General features: G+C 34.9%; 1 protein-coding gene across 2 annotated transcripts; it reads right to left on the reverse strand.

Annotated features, from left to right (window-relative positions):
• Window positions 1-2,018: 2,018 nt before the first annotated feature.
• Window positions 2,019-8,619, reverse strand: LOC105058983 (uncharacterized). 2 transcript variants are annotated; one of them, XM_010942089.4, is made up of 7 exons: window positions 8,496-8,619; window positions 7,769-8,359; window positions 6,717-6,934; window positions 6,421-6,622; window positions 6,203-6,288; window positions 5,724-5,815; window positions 2,019-2,588 (listed from the first exon to the last, which is right to left on the reverse strand). In XM_010942089.4, exons 2-7 carry the CDS (start codon window positions 7,853-7,855, stop codon window positions 2,338-2,340), a joined length of 936 nt encoding a protein of 311 aa, XP_010940391.2. In that variant the 5' UTR covers window positions 7,856-8,359; window positions 8,496-8,619; the 3' UTR covers window positions 2,019-2,337. The 2 variants fall into 2 exon arrangements, with proteins under 2 accessions (XP_010940391.2, XP_010940392.2); XM_010942090.4 differs by having other exon boundaries at window positions 7,769-7,918; window positions 8,102-8,608.
• Window positions 8,620-22,394: the final 13,775 nt, after the last annotated feature.

The following is a 22,394-nucleotide window of genomic DNA, read 5'->3' on the forward strand; positions in this document are numbered from 1 at the left end:
ACAGTTGATCACCATGTTTGAGTAGTGGCGGTTTGGTAGACATGAGAATGGCAACCAGTTTATACCGCTCCATTGAAGCCCAAGCTAAAAGATTCGAAGCGTATTTATTTTGAGAAAGAAAAAGCTCATCGGAGGAGCGACTGACTTCGATTCCTCTGAAATAATGAAGCGGACCAAAGTTTTTCATAGAAAACACTTGACCGAGGGCATAAATAAGGTGGTCCAAAAGTTTCGGAGAATCACCTATAAGAACGATATCATTAACATAGAGAACATGATAATACTATGACCGTCATGACGATAAACAAATAGTGATGCGTTGGCACTACTCCAGAAAAATTTATATCTGATAACAAAGTCACTGAACTTGTTAAACCATGTTCGAGGGGCTTATTTGAGCCCATATATAGCATGAGCTGTTTCCATAATTTAGTTTTTTGACTTTCATAAATAGATCCATGAGTACATGAGAAATTGTAACCCTTCTGACGTCAGACTATTCCTCAACGACGGAATATGCAGTATAAAAATGTTCTACTTAATTTTCAAACCAAACATTTGGGACATAACCACCGGTGTTAAGAGGGATGAAGTTCCCTTTATTTTCAAGACCAAGCAAATGCCCATCCCTAACTGCTATTAGAATGCCAACGACATTAGATGGCATCCAGGAACCATGCAACAGGGTGAGAGATCGGCAAATTGCCAAAAATTCAAGTTTAGTTGCCAATATGCAATGGCAAGGAAGATTTTTTTTTTTTTGCCAAAAAAAAGGAAGATTTTGTTTGTGATATTCTAATCCAAGCAAGCGTCGAAAGCTGTAAAACACCTTTTGGTTCTAGAGGCCTTTTTTGGTATTCTTGTGAAGAAGAAAGGAGTTCCTTCTTTCCATTTCCTTAGAAGCTCTCACACTTCTATGAAAAACAATAATTCAAAGTTCTTTATCACGGAAACTTGGCAGAAGAATGTTGTTTTCATCCTACCACCTACCCCAAACTTGTCCATAAACACAATATTTGACAGGTGCCAGAGTGACAGAATTTCATTGGTGAAGGATTAGTGGTGAACAGATGTTTGGAGCTAGCATCACTTGTAAAGAGAATTTCCCAAAGGAAATAATTCCAACCTCATGATCTCCAATCCAAGCAACTACTTTGAGCAGATGTGCCTTCAGCCATGCCTGGAGAGAACCTTCAAGTTCCTTCCAGGTGAGTGGATAAGAATAAGCACCTGCTTCCAGATGAGGTGACAGAGAACCAAATGTTTGAGGAGCTAGAATAAAAGCTATACAAAACTGTGGTTTTCCAAAATGGTGCAAGATTGCCCTCAGCTGTTTTACATTAACCAAAGAACTTATCAAATAGCCTAATATACAAAATGATGAGCATATCAAGGTCTCGTTTGGCTTGCAACCAGATTTAAAATTGAAATGGATTGGAATGAAAATTAAAACAGCCATATTCTCAGATATATTTGGTTCGTAATCAGATTTGAATACTAGGAGAGAGTAGGGATTGGATTTTGAGCGAATGCTTTCTCTTGGATTGGAACACGAATGGAACTCCTCCCAACAAAACAATTGAAATAGGAATCACTCATTCCCATTTCTATTTTAGAGTCCAACTCTCTTCGAGCATCAATTACCATATATTTCAATTCCAAACAATACTAATCCACAAAATGATTTTTCTACAAGCGAGAAGTAAGCCCTCCACCAAGGGATGCTAAAGAAATGGCTTTTCAATGAGCAGCTCTAACTAACAAGAATCTAACATTGAAGTGGAAGATAATGACCTTCCTCCATGAGGGCTTGCCACAAAAGTTAAACGGCAACTGAAATTCAGAGGCTTTGGTTTCGGTTGCTGTTGAAGTGAGAAAAAGGAAAAACTGAAATAGGATGAAATGGGTCGTCTATGCTGATGGATATATCACCTTTCTTTCATTCCTGTCCCTCAATTTCATGTAAACAATGTATGAAAGATAGTAATCCAAGAGTATATATATGAAAAAGCCAGACATAACAGAATTCCTTTTTTTAATCTATATAGCCCAAATACAACAGAAAAACACTGTCAATAAAAGGTTAATGTGTCAAAATGTTAAAATTCATGATCTCTCAAATAGGAAAAGTTCATAACACAAAACCTACTTTCAGTTCTGTGCACCATCAACACATTTTAACTAAAACAACACTGATTTTTTGTCCACCATAACCGTTCAACCTACTTAGAAGTTAGAGTTCTCACCCTTCATACAGCTCTCCAAACTTTAGCAGGGGCAACATTACCGCAGCATGCAGCAGCTCACTAAGAAAAATGGAAACAAAAACTATTTACATCAGTGAGTAACAAAGAAGTTGAAGTCATGATGCTGAACACCAAGCTGCCTCAACCAGGAGGCTGCAGCACTCTGGAGATTACTGAGGTTTTCATGGTCTGAACATTCAGGATTTGTCCAGATACTCCCCTGTACTTTGTGAGTGGCCAGTCCAAAGGAAGAAAGAGTGATGCGGCTGCTCTGTTTCTTTTGTTCAATTCCATTTCCTGTAGTACAATGTCCGCATTTCTCCATATCCCCGGTCACATTATCTGCAAGAGTGCCCCAATGAAACAGTGCATTAAGAGGTGAGTGGCAGTATTAGAATTTTGAATGTGAGCTAGCACCAGCAGAGAACAGCTAACAAGGAAAAATTTGAAACTGTTGAGGGGCAGTCATCCAACATTACATGCATAAAAGTCAACTAAATAAGAAGCATTTCTATAAGTAAACAAATATGTTTGACTTTGCTTGGGATTTGACTCCACACAGTACAGTCAAATTCATATATCACAATGATTGTTAAAAAACTAGGTTTTACTCTTTCTGTGCATGACTACAAATAGTTATAGAGACAACAAATGATAAATAAATAGAAGACTAGATCTTAATTGCATCAGATATTCAGGTAACTTTATAAATCCCAAGATTGTAAAGCCTGATAAATGTTATTATATATGAATGTAAAAGGACAGTCGCTGAACATAAAAGAGTGACTTCATATAATACCAATGCTACTTCTCAGTGCAAAGTCATTGAAACATGTCAATCCAAGCTAGATGTAGTATGAATATAATATGAATATTCAGGATGCGGACTAAAATGAAGGTTAATTTTCTGCATAAATAGAGACGTATTGTGGCATATAAAATGATATTTCCCTTATCCATGGAGACTGCTCAAATGCGATCTCTTCTCAAAATAGAAATAAAAAACCTTTTGAACTGTAAATGTGACATGCCACCATATGCTGTCATCTCTGTTGTGTTGTGAAGATAGCATGTCACCTTACTGCTTAACAATTAAAAGCTTCCATGTTATTCAACTGTTCTCGATGGCATTGGTGTGGGAACTGGCGTCAGACACATTATGACTCCCAAACAATACCAATATCATCAGGACTTCCCTTCATGTGAATTCTGACTTTATAAGAAATAATCCAACATCTTAGAATTCAAGTTTCAAAGACTCAAATACCTTCTTTTAGTCTTTTGCTACTCGTAACCCGCCAAATTAATATGATAGGCAACAAACATAAAGGATACTAAAGAAAGACCAGTTGTAGTCAGAGACCAGTAGTCTTACTCTAAGGTCAATATAAGATGTATTTTGCCTATAGGCATGTTTATTTCATGAATTAACTATGTCTTGTTTTGACTTACTTAAAAAAAGCAATTATAATGGAAGGCAGACTATGAACATATTATCAACATTCTGCATAACAAAGTAATTATAAGGTCTTGTCTGGACAAACATGTCATCACCACAATACCACATCATGGTTGCAGAAAAGCAATCATAATGTGGGGTAGAATATCTCAATGCAGAAAAGAAAACAATCTAACAACATTGACAAAATGATTATGTTTATTCATACTAAAGTATTAGGCATGGGCAAGTAGAATCTCCATGTAAAAAAAACATGGCATCAAAATCACTGACACAGTAAGATTTGTAATATTCGACAATGAAAATCATCAAAGAGCACTATAACAGTAACCTGAATTCAACAATTAAGTAACTTGACATGCAGACATCAAAGTTTGTTAAGGTCCGTAAGCCTAGAGGTTAGATGCTTAGATCTGGATGGTTAATGTAAGCATAACAGCAGTGCTTGAATTACAATGGATACATATTCAAAGCATATCACAGCATGAAACTTCTGTAGGTTGCAAGATCAGAAAATTCAAATCATGTGGCTGATTATGTTTTCAGGATACCTATATTATGTATATCATAGAACAAGGGCACCTATTAGATATTTAATCTTATTATGTCATGAAGCCTACATTTGATGAATAAATGACACAGGAACCCATAGTAATTAACAATAAAATAAATTCTAACCTAGCAAGTAAAATATAAGGATAGTTTCAATTTGACTTTGGCTTATTACACGTGTCTTAAAGATGAATGCAATTCCTAATATTATTCGTTTCCTTTTTCCTCTTTCAGCTACACTCCTGCATTCAAATACTTTGGGGGCTTGCTTCTATGTTTCATGTTCTTATACTACAAGACCCATAAGGTGGGTTTCCTTACCTGCCAATTTAGCTTCCGCATATTACCGCAGGCATGTTTAGCATGCATAATTAACTCAGATAGAAATTTTATATCCATCTAAATATTGTTGACATTAGGTAGAAAGGGAGTCATAAATGTCAAAAACTTGATGGATCATAATCTAGTTCATGATGCTAATTTAATAGATAAATGAGTTTTGTGGTGTCTTGAACTTTCCAACTTAAAGGGTCTCCTCTTATCAAATCATGAATCCCTCAGACAACCAAATATCACCTTTTTATTTTTTTATTTTTTTAAATTAGTGGTATGGATTTTGTATAAATATCGAGCAAAATACCATTCAAAATGCATTGAGAATTTATTTCTAAAGGAAAAAATACGTGTGAACTTGATACTGTCCCCCTTCCCCTCTGGCATATTGGGAGCAATTTCCAATTTCAACTTGGTCAAATGCATTTTTATAAACATCTCCAAGGATAACTGCCTTAGTTACTTTTTCTTTTGGCTTGTCCTCATGAGCATTTAAAAATTCAAACCCATCCATCCTATTCCATCTAGGAAGCAGCATGTGTTACCATTACATTAGGCAAGGGGTTAACAGAGAATACATATGATTCACAGTTTGTGTTGCAAAAACAAAATGTTGCTAAAAGATAAAAATGAAAATTGCCTAAGAGAGGAACAACTCATGAATAACCTGAATAAAAATATTGAAACAGCTTCCTGTTGCCCTATAGGATAGATTGTGGGTCACAAAAAATTGGATGTCCTAAACAGTAACTAGAAGAAGCACTGAGTTCTACATGATCACACACGTAGGTCACAACAAATGTGCTGAGTTAAGTTACCTTAAAAGGTTTAGAGTTAATATTTCCCAAAATATGCTTTCATGATTTCTAGACAATGATTTTTAAATAATCATAGAACTGCTTTGTCACGATACACCATAGAGTGGAGATCACGAACAAGCAAGCAATCATGAACAATAGAACTTTAAAATGATGGAGAAATTTTCTCCCTCCAAATAAATGGAATAGCCACAGAAATAAAAGAGTAATTGACAAACACTAAATGAACAAAGAGTGATATCATCAGGTAATAAGGAAAAAAAATGCACAATTTTCCATTTCCTCTTGCTTCTTCCCAGCAACATGCACACATACCTTGAAAAGCTGAGGAGATGGTATGATAAGTCAGAAAGCATGCAGACAAATCTTTGACACTTCTATGAGTTGGAATGTGATAAATTGGGTACCTGTAAAAAAAGTAAACAAATATATTAGAAATCAATATATTCCCTTGCTAAAATGACTATCATGAAAGGAATTATTACATACTGAGAAAATAAAATCCTATATTTCTTATCTATCAAAATCCGTTTTGAAATTTCTTGAAAAACACGTGTGCTTAGTAATTTCCCATATCTTCTAAAGGCAACAAAGTGAATTATTCCAGATACAGCTCCTGTTGTATGTTATCAGTGACCATTATTTTGTTGCTATAAAAATCAGAAGGCATCTACCTCAGCCATGGTTTTCAGAATGACTTCTGTAGCCTATCATTTTCATAAATTTTTCTAGCTTCTCCAAAGTTCAAAAAGAAAGAAAAAATATGAAGAAGAATGAAGAAAATATGGGCATACCATGCAACTGACATCCAGCTAGCAGGTGATAGTTCCACACTCTTAAGGGTCATCAAATGTGGAAAACTCCGAGCTAGCTCAGTTACCTAATCAATGGTATAGTTAGGAAAAAAATGATGTAGAAAAGATATTTCAATATGTTTTTTAGATTTAAACTTGTTGAAAACAAAAGTCATGAACTTAAATCAAATAGATAATCTGGACAAAACAATCTGTACCTTGTCTGTCAGTGGCAGTCTTCCATAAGGAGCATCATACTCAATATACTGAAAGCATAAATGACCTAGGTTTTCCCTTGTTGGCCATGAAGAATCCTGGTCGAAGACTGAGTCGTCTGATGCGGCATCCCATGACCTACATAGCTTCTCATTCTCACTGTCATCGCTGAAAGAATCACTCTCACTCTCTTCCAGCATGTTCCTATAAGAAAATCAGAATGCAGCTTAGCCTAGAATTGCCTAGAATGGGTATCATCTAAAAGGGTGCAATTCATAGATAGGATCTGATTGGAGACCTTGAAGCCAAAGGAGATTTGCTGGTGTAAATCTGGATAGCAGACAGGTAGGGTACATAGTACTGAACTACAGTCTCGCCGTTGTCGAGGACAACTGGGACACCAGCACCATAGACACTCCACTCGTTATACTGATCCCAGAGGTCTCCAAGAGTGAAGTACTCAACCCTGTCCTTGCCAACTGGATACCAGAGGCTGTTCAGATCTCGAATGCATGTCTGCACTGATGCAATCTAAGATTACCATTTCTGGAAATTTCTGAAAGTATCACCAAAGGACTGACAAAACATTCATTGGAATGGGAGAAGGATATGTTGGTTAGAGAAATGGAACATGGATAACAAGAAGTAATGACATAAGCGATCCTTCATACATCACAAAAGAGGAGCTATCAACTTAAGTTTCACATTCTCAAAGGCAATAAGCATGAAAGGAAGTCGGGGAAAAATCAGCTTTTTCTTTTTTCTTTTTTCTCCAAACAGACATGGATCTATATCTACAAATCTTTTAAATTTCCAATCAAGAGGATCTTCCATATAATTTAATAGTTGCTTACCATCTAAACCGACAAAAATGGGAAACTTCAAAGTAACCATGACCACGTAATACCAAAGGATCTGAATGTAAGCAAAACAAGCAACGAAAAGGGGTATATATTTCCAAAATCCACATTCTAATCCATCTGGATATCTTTTCAATCCATTTCATATACATGGATAGAAACACCAACAAGATAAAGATAGAAATTTAGTTCTACATATCAGAAGTACACTGAATCAATTCATAAAAAAAAAAAAAAAAACCTTTTGATGAAAATTAATAAAAGAAAATTTGAAAAAGGCAACAGAAGATCGAAGAAATCAAATCAGAAACATAAATAAATTAAGCAACAGTGTGGCACCACTACGGATTAGAAAGAAGAAGAAAAACAAATTTTGACCAACATACAAGATAATCAGCTCAATATCGTAATCAAACAATTTAAACAATATAATATCCGACTGTAATCAACAATAGGAAATAATAATAATAGAAAATAAAAAAGAGGGCACCTTTGGGAGAGAATGCGACGGCACGGAAGGGGTGGTGCGGGTGAGGAAGCTCTGGAGATTGGAACGCCTTCGCCGTTCGGCCGCCATCCTTTTTTTTTTTTATTACAGTACTGATATTTGGATTCCTTTCCCCTCTTCTTCTCCCTTGCTCTAATTTATTAGCCAAATACCAATATCAACACCTCTCCATGTAAAATCAAACAAAAATACAACAATCTATGTCCAAAAAAGGAGGAGGAGGAGGAAGAAGAAGATCAAGAAAAGCACAGAACTTGGAAGAATAAAAAAGAGGAACAGCTTAGAATAAGAAGAAAGAAGAAGAAAGGAGCACACTTTCTGTGTACAAGAAACAAAGGAGCTATCTTTCTGAAACCTCTCGTTGTTTCTGACCCTTGGGAGATGGAGAATAGAAGAAGGGAGAGAAGAAAGTAAAAATCTATGGGTCACCCCATGGTGCTATCCTGTAACATTTATTCCAACGTGCAATTGGATAGAATTCGCTTGCACCCCTCCTCCCTTCCCGATTTAGAAAGCTCCGCCCCACTCCATCAATGCTCTCCCACGCTCCTCTATCCAAATATCTCCAAATCCCTACAAAACTAATGCAATTTATTCACAGGACACCACACCAGGACTAGAAAAAAGAAATGGAGACAAAAATCAGAAGCACAGAGACTATAGAACAGAAGAATAAGAAGAATAGAGAGTTAACGAAATAAGGCGATACTGAAATAAGCAGGAGAAAACTGAGATCTTTGGGATTTATTCCGGGGGTGGAAGAAATTCCGTTTTCGCACTGGAATCAGTTTTTTCTTCTTTTGGCTTGGAACACAAGTGGCGCTTCTATCCCCAATTTATTCTGTTTATTTTTATTTTATTTTTTTATTCCGGGTTTTGTGCTGACGGGGAGAATCGAAAAAGATAGAGAGGAAGTCGGGAAAAAGACGCCGCCGAGCTGTCCCGGCCTGCGGACAGCAAGTTCGGATCCACTACAACCCTTGGCTCCAGTCCAATTCTTACACTTGAATCATCGACCGTCTTTTTGGGATGGACCCCACTAATCAACGTACCGGAACCGGACAATATCCACCGTCGATTGTGGGACCCACTCCTACTCCATTTCCAGGACAAAACGCTAGCTGGATAGGATCCGAGGCCGTGCACCGCTCGCTTCGCCGCGTGTGCCGTGTTGTTAGTTTCGCTGTCCTTCAATATTTCCTCTATGACTCCCCCAGATCATCCCCCACAATTTCAACCCGGATTTCGTACGAACTTTGACGGTCGGAAGTTCTTGAAAGCCGGATTGGAAAACTTCGGTGACATTGTAGGGGGACGAACTCCTGCGTCGTCGTAGGACCGCCGGCGGCCGGCGCTGCCAGAGCAAATGGTTCGAGTGTGGACGAGGGTTTACTTGGCTTGACTTATAATCCCCACGTTTTAAAGTCGTGTCTGTGGACGTGGCGGGACATTGTGTTAGATCTTGATAAAGGTTAGATTGGGCATCCTTGTCACACATTTCATTATCAAAAATATGTGAAATGGTTGGAGGGAATCCAAATTTAACAGCAACATTACTGCACCTAACAACTAAGATGGGTAGATCGAGTCGGTGCTTTTAAATCTAGTTGTTATCTCGGACATATGGTAACAATTGGCATGTCTAGAGTGGTGCACCAATCTACTGGCATCCTTGAGGTCGATGGCATCATAGAATATGATCTTAAATTTACCTTTTAAGCAATTTTGATATAAAATCATTGTGGTACTGCTTTGTGCTAAGGATTTAAGATTTAAGCACTAGTTAGAAGAGTTTAAAAAACTGATAGAGTCCTCACCAAAAAAAAAAGGAGAAACTGATAAGAATGATGTTAAGCATGCCTAATTTTTATTATCTCATTTCTTGTACAGCTAAAACTGGCAAAAGATCTAGCTAAAAGATAGGGTCTGATTATTGGATAAGATTTGACTTGTTGGTTTTGACAATTTCTTTGAATAGTTATCTTATAGCATGGACTTCCAAATAAAAATTCTGCAGTTAGGACTTTTCTACTAAAAGATGTTTCAATATAATATAACCAATATTTTCATATATATATATATATATATATATATATATCAAGATACTTCTCTATAGCAAGTTATGACCATTAATGCAATACAAAGAAATGCGAGTTCTTAGGTATTTCTTGAATAGCATAAATGCGAATTATACCCTCCACATTTCTTATCAATGCTTGACTTGAGGATGTGATTCACATTAAATTGAGCACTACCCTTTTCCTCCAACAATTATAGTTATTTTCTCTAAAAGTATTTTAGAAATTTCTTTCAACTTCTACTAAATTAATACTCTAAAATAAAATCTTACAGATAGCCATGTATTTTATAGGTGTACTAAAGAAGATCCATGACTTGTGCATTTGCTTGGGAAACAAGTTAATTATTTTCTATAATACCCATGGACAAGTACTAATGCTATTCATAAGTAGTTTACATAAAAGTGAGTTTCATGCATTGTCAAAACTTGCAAAATTAATTGTGTGATAGGTATCATGCAGGCAAAATTTTATGTTTACTCATAAATATATATTTAATTTTCTTAAGTCAGATTAAAAAGTATTGGTATGAAATAATACATAAGATATTATATTCTATCTAAAATATGACATTAGACTTGCTTCATTTTTCTGAAAATGCAACATAGATCTTATTGAAAATTCAAAGAGGCAAACAGGCATATTTCCTCTTATGACCATTAGTGGCATGTTGATTGCCATACGAATACTTTATCACCTTTTAGGATCACCTAAACGAGTGATAATAAGCATCATAAAAAAAAAAAAATAGAGAAAAAAAATATGTTATGAAGATATCCTATTCAAATAATGCTATAGCACCCAAAAATGGTGTCACATAAAAAGGAAAAGTAAAATTAAATTCCATGCCATATGGCCTTAGGGGTTGGCGCTATACATGATCAGGTAGTTATATGCAGTACAAATTCTCTCATGATGCATCAAATAGATACAAGTGATGCTATGGGGTATCATACAAATTTAGCAAGTCAAGCTCAGCTCAAGATGAGCTCAAGTCAAGTCGATTCAGATCGGAACAAATTAATCAAAACTTGAACCAAAAAAAATAGGCTTGAAACTCAAGGTAAAATAAAAATTGATCCAGCTTGAAAAGGCTTAGCTGGATAAGGCTCAAATAAATTTCTATTCTATATATTGTATATTTTATACATAATGTATCATTGGATCAAGGCTTTTATTAATGATTTTATTTATTCTTAAAATTAACTAAATGTTAGTACATGCCTAAACCAAGATTGAAATCAAGCTCGAATAGAGCTTGATTCAAGATTAATGAGTTTAACTTATGTAGAGATTATCAAGCTTTCCAATTAAGCTCGTGTTTGAATTAAGTTCAAAATAGTTATAAACAAATAGAGTTCTATCTCAAAGTTCAAAATGGAAATTAATTTCAAGTCAAGGTCAAGTTTGATTACACCTAAGATGGACCAAGCTTAGACAATTACACACCCTAGCCATATAGCATGAGGAGATTAGTGCTATATATAGTGGGATTGTAGTATAAAGCACTAATCCACTTGTAACACATGGTAATAGATTGTTTTTGAATCCCAGACTAGGTCCCAACTCATTTTTCATCATTCCTTTAATGTCATTAGGCCTTAATACCGGACCTGTTTTGATAAAAGGAAGTGCTCCTCACGCCACAAAACATAAAATAGCATCATGTCCACTAATAGTTAAGGTGAATAGATTTTATCCTTTCACGATCGTCAATGTAATAATGATCATAGATATATTTTTTTAGAAAAAGAAAAATCTGGACCATCATTTTGAATTTGCCTTATATAAAGCATGCCTAGTCTAAGAGTCTCCTAATTTATAATTAGCATTATATTCTACATGTTTTATTAGTCTTATCTCTTACACTAACTGCATTTCCAGCATTATGTGGAGATAGCACTTTCTTGATGTCATGTGGTAACAATTGTTTCCTTTTCATATCTTCACTATATGTGATAATATTTTAGGCATACCAATTTGATCAATAAATGATTTTTGCTTACTTCGATAGGAAAATGATATCCTTACAAGACTCAGGAAGAGGCATGCTATATTTGGATACATGTATAGATCGACGGATGTTTTTATGCCATCTGATTCCCATATCCTAGAACTCAAGATCACATGGAAAGTTTAGGAAAAGATGAGAAACTGGTGTTTTATCTAAATGTATAGGTATGTTGGTTGCTTGCTAATATGAGGAAAAATCATCCTTGACATATCACTTTACCTGAATAGTCCAAGTGCTTAATAATTAAAGAAAAGATCGTTGGTCCTATCTTATGTTTGTAATGTAGCTTATACTTTCACGACAAACAAAATTAGTTCGACTCGCATGAGAAGAACAACCCGATTTTTGCATTATATTTATGCACCAATTATCATGCTTATCACCGAAGAAAATCCATCAACCAAAGTAGATTATTGACTTCTTATGCATGTATAATCTTAATTGAAATGTGAAGATTTCCTAAAGATCTAACAAATCATCTCATTTTGAGCTCAAGTGCACACAAGACAATCTTTGTAGGGCCTCTCACCTCTTGAATAGCATAAAATATTTAAAGGAGCAAAAGGCATATATCAACTATTTTTCTTATTAGTTTCTTTGTGGTTGTCTTACATCTTTCATCCCTCATGCAACGTAATCAAATCCTTTGCATTTATCGAAAATATTAAGATGCACTAAATGATCCCTCTTCCTCTTCAAAAATGATTGGAATGATCTTCTACTCTTTATTCTACTACACCCATCTCAAAAAATCGTAAATAAGTTCTATATATATATATATTCCTTCTTTTCTTTTTCTTTTTGTGGGTAGTCCTCCCACAATAATATTTATTGGGACAAATCTGATGTCATCATTTTCATGACTCAAATCCTGAAATTTTAAAAGGCAGATAGGTGTGATCACCGAGACCATATCCAAGCTACTTTCTATAAGTAGAGAGGTGTGATCATGAGAGATCACATTCAAGCCACTTTTTTCATAAAACTTTTCTTTAATTATCTCCATCCATTCCTTTTGGCACCTGTTTGTCCTTTAGTAGCATCTCCACACTTGGCTTACACTGTGAAGGCCAAGGAGTGAAGCACCCCCCCCCCCAGTTAGTAGTCATTTGAAAGCCAATCACCAGACAGCAACACAGTGTCCATCGTTGTGGACCCAAATCTAACAATCCTAATGTGACGCTTGGCCAAATGTTGGATCAAATCTAGATGTGACTGGACTAATTGTAGTTCACTGGATTCTTGTGCCCACTAAAATGAAACCAGGGAAAATGGTCCATCAGTGTAGGGACCAATGAGTGGAAACACTGCCAGTAGTGGATGCAGTGTGTGGAAACAGATGGAACTTGGGAAAAGATAAACTTGCACATCAGCATGCCCACAACGGGACAGAGTTCTGCTATGGTCCTTCTCTGACACGTGGTGTCGGTGGGCTCACTGAGGAGTTTATCCAGCTTCAGCGCCCAACTACTACCAGGCCTTGGTTGTAGAGAAGCATTAAAATATGAGGACATGTTTGGATAATGATTCTTATTTTAGTAATTTTATTGAAACACTTTTATTCCTATTTTTATTTTAAAAAAATAAAAATATTTTTCAATCTTCTAAATTTTAATTTTTATTTTTTTTGTCAATATTCAAGTTCCATTTGGATTTCGATTTAATCACAAATCTAATATATTGAAGGATACGTTCTAATCTTTTTAATTCTGATCACGAATCAAACATCTTTTAGATGCCTCATTTATTTTATCAAACACGAATTTATCGTCAATGAAATGGAGTTATACTTTCTTTATTCTTTTCCATAGTTTATTTTGCCAAGCATAGTGGGCATGCTCCCGGAAGAGAACCTAGCTGCATAAGAATCCTGCAATCAAGATTATTTAAATGATAAATCCTGATGGACAAATTAAAGAACTAGATAAGATTTCTTTAACAACACAGCATTACAAGTTTTCTATTGGATATTGCTGGCTGGGTTGACTCCAACTTCATGCACATGTTGGGAAGAATCACACAAGTATCACCTTGGAGTAGGGGTTTAAATGGAATTTTTTTTTCAACAAATACCTCAAAAACCTTCTACTCAAAAAAAAAAAAAAAAAAAAAAATCTGAACAGTCCAAGTTGATTTAAATCCATTGCAGGTTTTTGTGCAATGTAAAGCTAGCATTGACACACTCCAACCACACATATAACTCGAAGTCTTATCAAGCATGGTGGTCTTTTTTTATTCTTTTTAAAAGTATGATGGGAAATCCATCTCCATAATCCAAATTCTGGACATCTTCAAAGTGGAGGAGAATGAGAATATTAATTGCTTGCCTGATTGAATAAGAAATCACATCATGAAATCATAATTGTAAGCATTGCATTAGAGTCTATGAATTTTTTCTAATTGCTATCAATGAAAGTCGTGCTTCACTAATCCAAAAACTATTAAAATTGGTCAAATAGATTTAACCTGTCTGCCATCTTATATTTAACATTTAGGCATCCTTATCTTTACTTCATGGATGTTAATTCAACAATCAGAAATTACAAATTTGGTACTCGTCGGAGGTCTCGAAAAACTTGAGGAAATTCTACAGTCTAATACTGCCTTTAATAAGGATCAATTGGTCTTAACAAATATCCATGACCACAGTCAGGATATGAGATTACTTCATCGGCATTATTATTGAGTGAATCGGTATAAAAATGTAAGACACTTCACATCGTTAATTAAGGATATCATAATCATCAAACACTTGGTCTTTTTTTAAAAAAAAAAAATAGTCTACTTCTCTGCCAAATTTAATTGCTTGTGCTCGCCTGGTCTTTCTATAGTGTTTTTAATTTAGTGTGGGAACAAAATGAGCTTGGTGTTGCCACTACAATGACACAAAGATAACCATGGCAATCAAGCCATCATAGTGAAAGTGGAGCCATAGATGTTATTATCTTTTGAAGGACCACCAAAGTTTCCAAAAGGTCCCTTTAAAGTCCTCATCCATGTTAGGATATGGGAGCTCCATGAGGTCCGAAGATCATCAATACTCGGGCACGCCAGTGTATGGTGGTCAAATCAATCAAATTAGGCAGGTGGTATCTTGGAGAGAAACTAAAATATCACATCTTATCAATTCTTTAAGTTACAGGGGCGGTAATCAAGCCGAATCAAATAAGATAAGGATTCAATAAGACATATGATATATTAAAATTTTATCAATTTGGATCCAATTTATTTATTAAATGAATCAAAAATTTAAATTTAAAATCTAAACATCTTATTAATAGATAATCAAACTCAATCTACAACAGGTTGAAATAAGTTAAATAGATTAAATGATTAAGTATTATCATTGACTGATTCAAGTTACCAGCAAAAAAAAAAAAAATTGGCCAATTGGTCAATTGGATCCATTATAAAAATTCAGCAGAAAGCAGTTCCTAGGATGAGCTGGAACCCATTGATGGAAAGAGTGAAAGAGTTCTCACGTTACCTGATATTCACAAACTATCAAACAAGGTCAATCTTGGGCTAGTCTTTATAAAAATGGCATTGAGCAAATTGCAGTGTTTCAAAAGGTTCGCAAGAAAAATAAGGTAAATCCAGGGCTTGCGTGAGAAAATTAACATGAACGTGTCGTGTGGTGCTGGGATCACAGGATGTATTTTGCAATAATTATTGCATGGAAGTCAGTAAAGCCAAACTGGTGGTTGTGTGACCCAAATGACACGCAAGACCTAAAAATTTCAACAACAAACAGTAAATGCAGGCAACTTCATTAAAGAAAATCTATGGGATGAAGAAGTCTGCATTGGATTGATGGAGTGAACAGGATAAACGAAGAAGAAATTGGTGGTTCACCGACATGAATGTTTCTTCTTTCTTCTTCACTTTATTTTTTTCTTTGGAAAGAATTGTCTCTTCTTTATTTTAATCCATCAGAGTCACAATATTTTGACCTGATCCTAGAGGTTCATATGATTGAATGGCCAAATTCTTTACCTTAGACACAGACAAGATAGACATAAAAGCTTGAGTTTTTATGGATTCAAAGATACGTCAGAAAGTAATTAAAGGCAAAGTGGTCTAAAGTTTGGACTTTGATTTGTACAACCCCTTTGTTTTGGTCCTAGTCTCATTTTTCCTTATCCTAAGGATTCTACCTTAAAGTTCTAAAGGGTCCAAGATGGCAGAAGACAAATATATCTCATGGTCAAGTAGACGCGCTGAATGTTATTTAATTCAGGACGCAATCATCGGATCAAATGAAGAATTAAAGTTTGGGAAAAATGGTGCTTCTAATTGATTGAGAATTTAATTTCTTCATTGCCTAACTATCTTTGGGCCAGTTGACATCCCTCCCTGAAAAATTTAGGCATGAACAAATGCTATAGAGGCCACAAACTTGGACCTGAACTGTACGGGGCCAAACCCATAAACCTATGGGCTGGCTTTGTCTGAAAGTGAATCCATTAAAAAAAAAAATTCAGATCTAAATTCCGGTCTAGTAATAATGACATTATAGAAGGTTACATGTAGTTTTACTTCTGCTAAACTTGAACCAGTGCCGGCAAGCTTATTGCCGGGACTACTTCCAGTTTAATAGAAGCATCATTGTGCTCATACTTCACATACTTCTCTAAAACACCCACCTTCTATTTCCTTTTTTTTTTTGCTCCCCCGTCTCTTCCTATGCCATGTCTGATTAAATGCCTCGCTTTGCTAATGTCTGCAATTAATTTCACCTGAGGTTGTGTTTTCTTCTGAATAAGTCCTCCTTAAAGCTATCAGTTTTGAATTCTGGGATTACTCGTTGGTTATGTAATTAGGGAAGTAGGAGAGTGCAGCAATTATCCAAAGAAAGATTCAATGGAAATTACTGAGTTTAAATTGAACTAGATTTAAACTAGTCTCTGCAAGCCAAGTGTCGGCACTAGTTCAAAATTGGGAGAAGCATGACTATGTATACACACCTGATACTTATCTGTAATACTCAAAATTTTCAGCAGTTTTGGAATCTTGCTTCTGCTAAATATGAACAGGTCCCTGCACCACGCATGAGAAGACTAGTTCAAATATATATATGACCCCTTACAAAATGTTAAAATTATCGCACTTTGATGATTTGGCAATCAACTTGCACAATAAGGCTTTTGCTTCATAACATAACACTTCAACCTTCTCTGTTTAGAATGCAAATTTGACTTGGCCCCAGTTTGCGTTTGCTAGCTTCTAGTGCCTTGGGAAGAATTTTCTTTTTTTTTCTTTTTTTTTTTTTTTTTTAAATGGTATAGCTTCTGCTGACAAAACTGATTAGCATGCATCTGGTTAAGGATCCATATTTTTTGGATATAATTAGAATTCTGTTTTCAATTAAAGATGTAGTGAAACATGTGTCGTAGGTCTTGTATGATCTGGCGATACCAGAAGCTATAGGTTATAGAACAGCAAAGACCAACTGACAATCTGCATTATGCTTCATTTTTTGACAAGGTGCAAATATTCTTGCAGTTGGGGCAGCAAAACATCAGGAGGAAAGGAGGAAGTAACTGAAATTAATGTGACCATGGGAGTTTACTGCAAGAATATTCACCTGAAACCAGATTGCAATGTCATATACAAGGTAAAAAATATAATGTAAGATCCTCAATTGCGCAAATGTAGCTTTCAGTGGTTAGCACAGGTCATTACTATTTAGTAGCATTTGCTGATCCAAATGAGTTCACTACAGTGATCTAAGATTACTAGTGATCCGAATCCTATAATGATATAATCCTCAATGATCTAAAATCACTGTATTTGATCGGCCATGATCCAGAGATCTCAGCTATCTGTGAATAATCTGTTTGGTATTACATAGAAATCCAATATCACTGATCATGTAATACAAATCTATCTCTGATATATGTCATAAAAATATATTTACCAATCATATAAATATATTATAATAAAATATTAAGATATTTATTAATATATTAATAATTAATATATTCTATAAAAATATATTTATTAATCCTATATATTATTAATCATATAAAAATTATTAATTATTATTATAGAATTATTATTATAGAATTAATATTTTATCTATACTTATAATATACTATTTATTAATACAAATATTTATTTTGATTAACAAAATAAGACAAATAGAAGCAATATATTGAATGCTTTTAGTGGATAAATATAAAGTATAATAGGATAATTCTACTTTAATTTAAATTATCATTGAATTATAATATGATTAATAATATGATTAATAATATACTATAACATAATATATATATATATATATAAAAAATAAATAATATTAATATTATATAATATAATATTGATATATATATTAATGGTATATTGATATACTAAATTTTTTCACTAGACATGGAGTATTTTTGTCCTCATTTTTAATCCAAGATCACTATCCGGAGATGGTTTTGGATTTTCAACCTCAAGAACAAATATCTCGTCACTGGATTAGATAGTGATTTAAGAAGTGAGGATGATTTGAGAGTACTGCCATGTATGATTACCATAATACAATCAAATGTGATGATTCATTGTTAGTATCCATGCATAATCTTGGATGGATCATCCCATACTAAATGCCCCCTTAGTGTTATAGTGCAGTACTATTTACAAACATGAATTAGTATTTTATGAAAACAATTGCAATCATGACTTCTTAAGAAGTATCACAAAGATTATTTATGGTGTAAATTGAAATATATAATGAAGGTTAAATGTAATGTAGTTGATTGAACTGAACTGAGCTGGACTGAATAACAGATTTGGAGCCCAATATCATTCTAATGGTTTTCCTTAAAAGATGTACCCCCACCGGGGCAAATAACTGATCAAGCAAGTACTTGTGGTAGCACCAATGGCCTGGCCTGCATGCTACTGACATGGCCACTTCATTATGGCGGCTTCTCTCACCAATTGGACTCACGCATTAAAGCCTCTCATGCATTTGGCTCTCTCCCTATTGTTCACACTATCCATGATCGTCAGCACATCACTTCCATTTCCTGAAATTTGTTACACCATGCCATAGTATCAGCTCTAACCGACAACTTCATCCCTATATAATCTGACAGCCTACTCCATTAATGGCATCAGTCATAGCAAAAAGAAAAGAATTCAGAAAGAAAAAAAAAAAAAACAAGCAGAAGCCCAGCAGCCATGAAGAGTTCTTGCTTAATGATCATAGTTCTCCTCGCCATTGGCGTCAACAATGCTTCCTCAAAGACGGTGCATGAGACCTCAAGCAGCAAAACTCTACGAGTCAGTCTGGGCAACAGGTTAGGTGGATTGCTCGCAAGGAGAGGTGGGTTGTGGACTTCGGCCGGCAGAAAGGTGGCGAGAGGTGAGAATAGTGTGCCTGCCGGTGAGATGAGGATTGGAGAGAGAACCCATGGGTTGTGGACTTCAGCTGGCAGAAAGGTGGTGGCAGGGGAGAATAGTGTGATTGCCGATGAGATGAGGCTTGGCGAGAGAACACAAGGAAGCAGGCAAATTTGGAAGGCCTGCATGACCCTGGAAGCATGCCAGAAGAAGAAGGCGGCAGTTTGCTCCAAGAAATGCAACAGCCGCAAAAGAGCAGCAGAAGTACACGGCTGAGTGCAGTAAATTGGTTCATAACCGCTGAGCATTTGGTGCCTCCCTTCTGAAGTTTGGAGTTCTAGTCTTTAGCTTGTTGTCACTTTCAAGTTCTTATGTGACTTGCTCTTGTTCTCTTCTAGCTTTCCTGGATTTCCTGCAGTTCACTGCAACAATAAAGACAGTTCCTGTTAGGTTTTTTATTTTGTTAAACTTTGTAACATGTTTGAAAATAAACATGGACTTTGGTTCAACTCTGAAAAATGAATATGGCTGGTTTCCCTTTTTTTCTGGGTACATAATATGGTTCTCTAAGGCTGGTTTATTTGAAGTGCCGATCTGAGTTAAGCCTTTGGTGGAATTTGGTTCCTTGGCTCAAACCAATGTGGTGAAGAATAACTGGAAGGCACCATGGTAGACATTTAAAAGTTTACGTGGACCATATGATCTGCTAGTAAATCAAATAGCACAGTGCATTTCCTGGCATGTGAAGAGATCAGCTAAGCTAAACTGCTAGATGAATTGTTAGCTGATGAGGGGATAACAATTAATGATTTTTATTTTTTCACCTTCCAGGTGTCTTGCCTAATGGTGGTTAATCTCATTTGCACCATGCCTATTTTTATTTTGATATCTTAATCATTATGTATCAGCCATGATCTTGGAATCTGATCTTTTAAATCTTTCCTCGCATGTTATAAACCAAGATGAACATTTTATCTTAGCATCAATCACCAAAAACGATTACCTACCTAGATATCATCAAAATAAACATTTTAGCTTACCATTGCCCACGCACAAAGATTACCAAGATATCATCAAATCTTGAGTAGGATTTATTTTGCTCTGCATGTGAGCTTTGTCTGTTCCTTTCTTCTGACATGTTACTTGCCATCTATTTTACCCTTTTTTTTCCTACCGAGGAAGAGTTTCTTATACACTCAATGCCTTCAACTAAAACTATAGCAATTTGGTGAATGTGCTCATGAGTGAGCCTACTATTGGCTTTCATTAGTTTTTGGTTTTTGAAAGAAGTATGAATTATATATCTTGTAAGATCCAACTTAAGAATCTACAAAATCTCAATAAATGCCCTATAAAAGTGAACTATCACGACAAGAAATTTAATTTTTTACGATAAAATTTTTTTATCACTAAAATTTATTTTTTCATCGCTAAAAGTATTTGCGACGAAATATATCGTCGCTAAAAGTTTATAGAGAAAGCCTCGTAGCAAAAGACCTTAACAACGAAAAGATTTTATTTCGTCGCAAAAAATAGTCAACCTAGATGACGAAGTAATCGCTGTATTAGCGACGAAATAATTTTGTCACAAGAGTTTAAATTTTCGTCGCTAAAATTGCAACGAAAAATAATTTCGTCGTAAAAAATAATTTTTTATTTTTTAATTTTTTTATTTTAACTATGAAAATTGAATTTCATGACAAATATTAGCGATAAAAATAATTTCGTTGCTAAATATAGTGATTAAAAAAATATTCTCTTATTTTTTGCGACGAAACTTTTCTTTCATCGTAATTTTTTGCGATGAAAAAAAAATTTCATCGTAAAAAATGGTAACAAAATTTTTATTTCATCACAAAAATGATGACGAAAAAAATTATTTTATCGCAATTTGTGCGACGAAAAAAAATTTCGTCGTAATTTTTGCGACAAAAAAATTTTCGTTGCAATTTTGGCGATGAAATAATTTTTTTCATCGCAATAATGGCGACGAAATAAAATTTCGTTGTAATTGTGTGCGATGAAATAAAAATTTCGTCGTGATAATTACGATGAAATAAAAATTTTATCATGATAATTGCGATGAAATAAAAAATTTATCGTAAAAATGTAATACTTTTAGCAATGAAATTATTTTTTCATTGCAAAATTAGCAACAAAATAAAAAATTTCATCGCAATGTATAATAAAAATTTTATTTTTTGGATTCATAAATTTTTTTTGTGACGAAATTAATATTTCGTCGCTAAAATTAAATTTTGGAGAAAAATTTTAATTTTTATTTTTTTTATCAAAAAAAATCTGCTCAAATACAAATTCTCAGGTCAAACATATTTTACATAATAATATATTAACACAATAGAAATATTCTAATTCAAAATATCAATTCCAAATAATAAAAAATTTCATAATCTTCGTTGTCATATACAAAAATATAAGTTCATACACCATTTTAAATTTAAAAAAACTACATACTAGGTATGATCTGGCTCGTTGGTCACGTTTCCTTCTCCAGGCGTCGATCCCTGATCCGATATGCGTCGCGATGGTGGTGCAGAGGCGGCATCATGTGACTGTAGAGGTGCTAACTCAGAAGCATCAATACCGAGCCGTCCCGCCATCGCAGCCACTATCCTCTCGAGCGTCTGACTACGATTCATCCAGTAACTAATCTGATCTTGCATCATGCTCATGGATGTCCTAACTGTCTTCGGCACCGATGCATCATCAGACCGGCCGGATGATGAACTGCATGATTTTTTGGACCGCATGCTATGACCAGATCCTAGCTGCCGCCCGAGGACGGTATCCAAAATCGTATCATCTGTCATCAAACAAACCTACTGTGATCCAGTATCATTGTCAGATCCAACCTCCCTCGTCGCCTGCTCTCTCAATTGTACCATTTTTTTTCTTCACAATAAATCAAATAAAATCATAAATTTTTTTAAACTCTTTAAAAGTATTCAAAATATAGAGTAATGATACTTACATGACGCTGCCTCGCCTCCTCGGTCACGAACTCGCCACTCTTATTTTGATAGAATTTAGCATAGGCGTCGACTCCGGATAGTCCCTATTCAAACAAAAGAAAAGAAAAGAAAAAGATATCAAAATAATATAAATATTTAATAAGAAGTTACAACGTATGATTGCAAATATAGTTACGTACCATCCT

The sequence above is a fragment of the Elaeis guineensis genome, chromosome 16, assembly GCF_000442705.2.
Source record: "Elaeis guineensis isolate ETL-2024a chromosome 16, EG11, whole genome shotgun sequence".
NCBI lineage: Eukaryota > Viridiplantae > Streptophyta > Magnoliopsida > Arecales > Arecaceae > Elaeis > Elaeis guineensis.

Coding starts and splice junctions, on each gene's coding strand:
- LOC105058983 (XM_010942089.4), bottom strand. CDS start 7,855: ATGGCGGCCGAACGGCGAAGGCGTTCCAATCTCCAGAGCTTCCTCACC. Junction 6,623..6,716: donor AAATCTCCTTTGGCTTCAAG/GTCTCCAATCAG, acceptor ATTTTCTTATAG/GAACATGCTGGAAGAGAGTG. Junction 2,589..5,723: donor CATCTCCTCAGCTTTTCAAG/GTATGTGTGCAT, acceptor GCACTCTTGCAG/ATAATGTGACCGGGGATATG.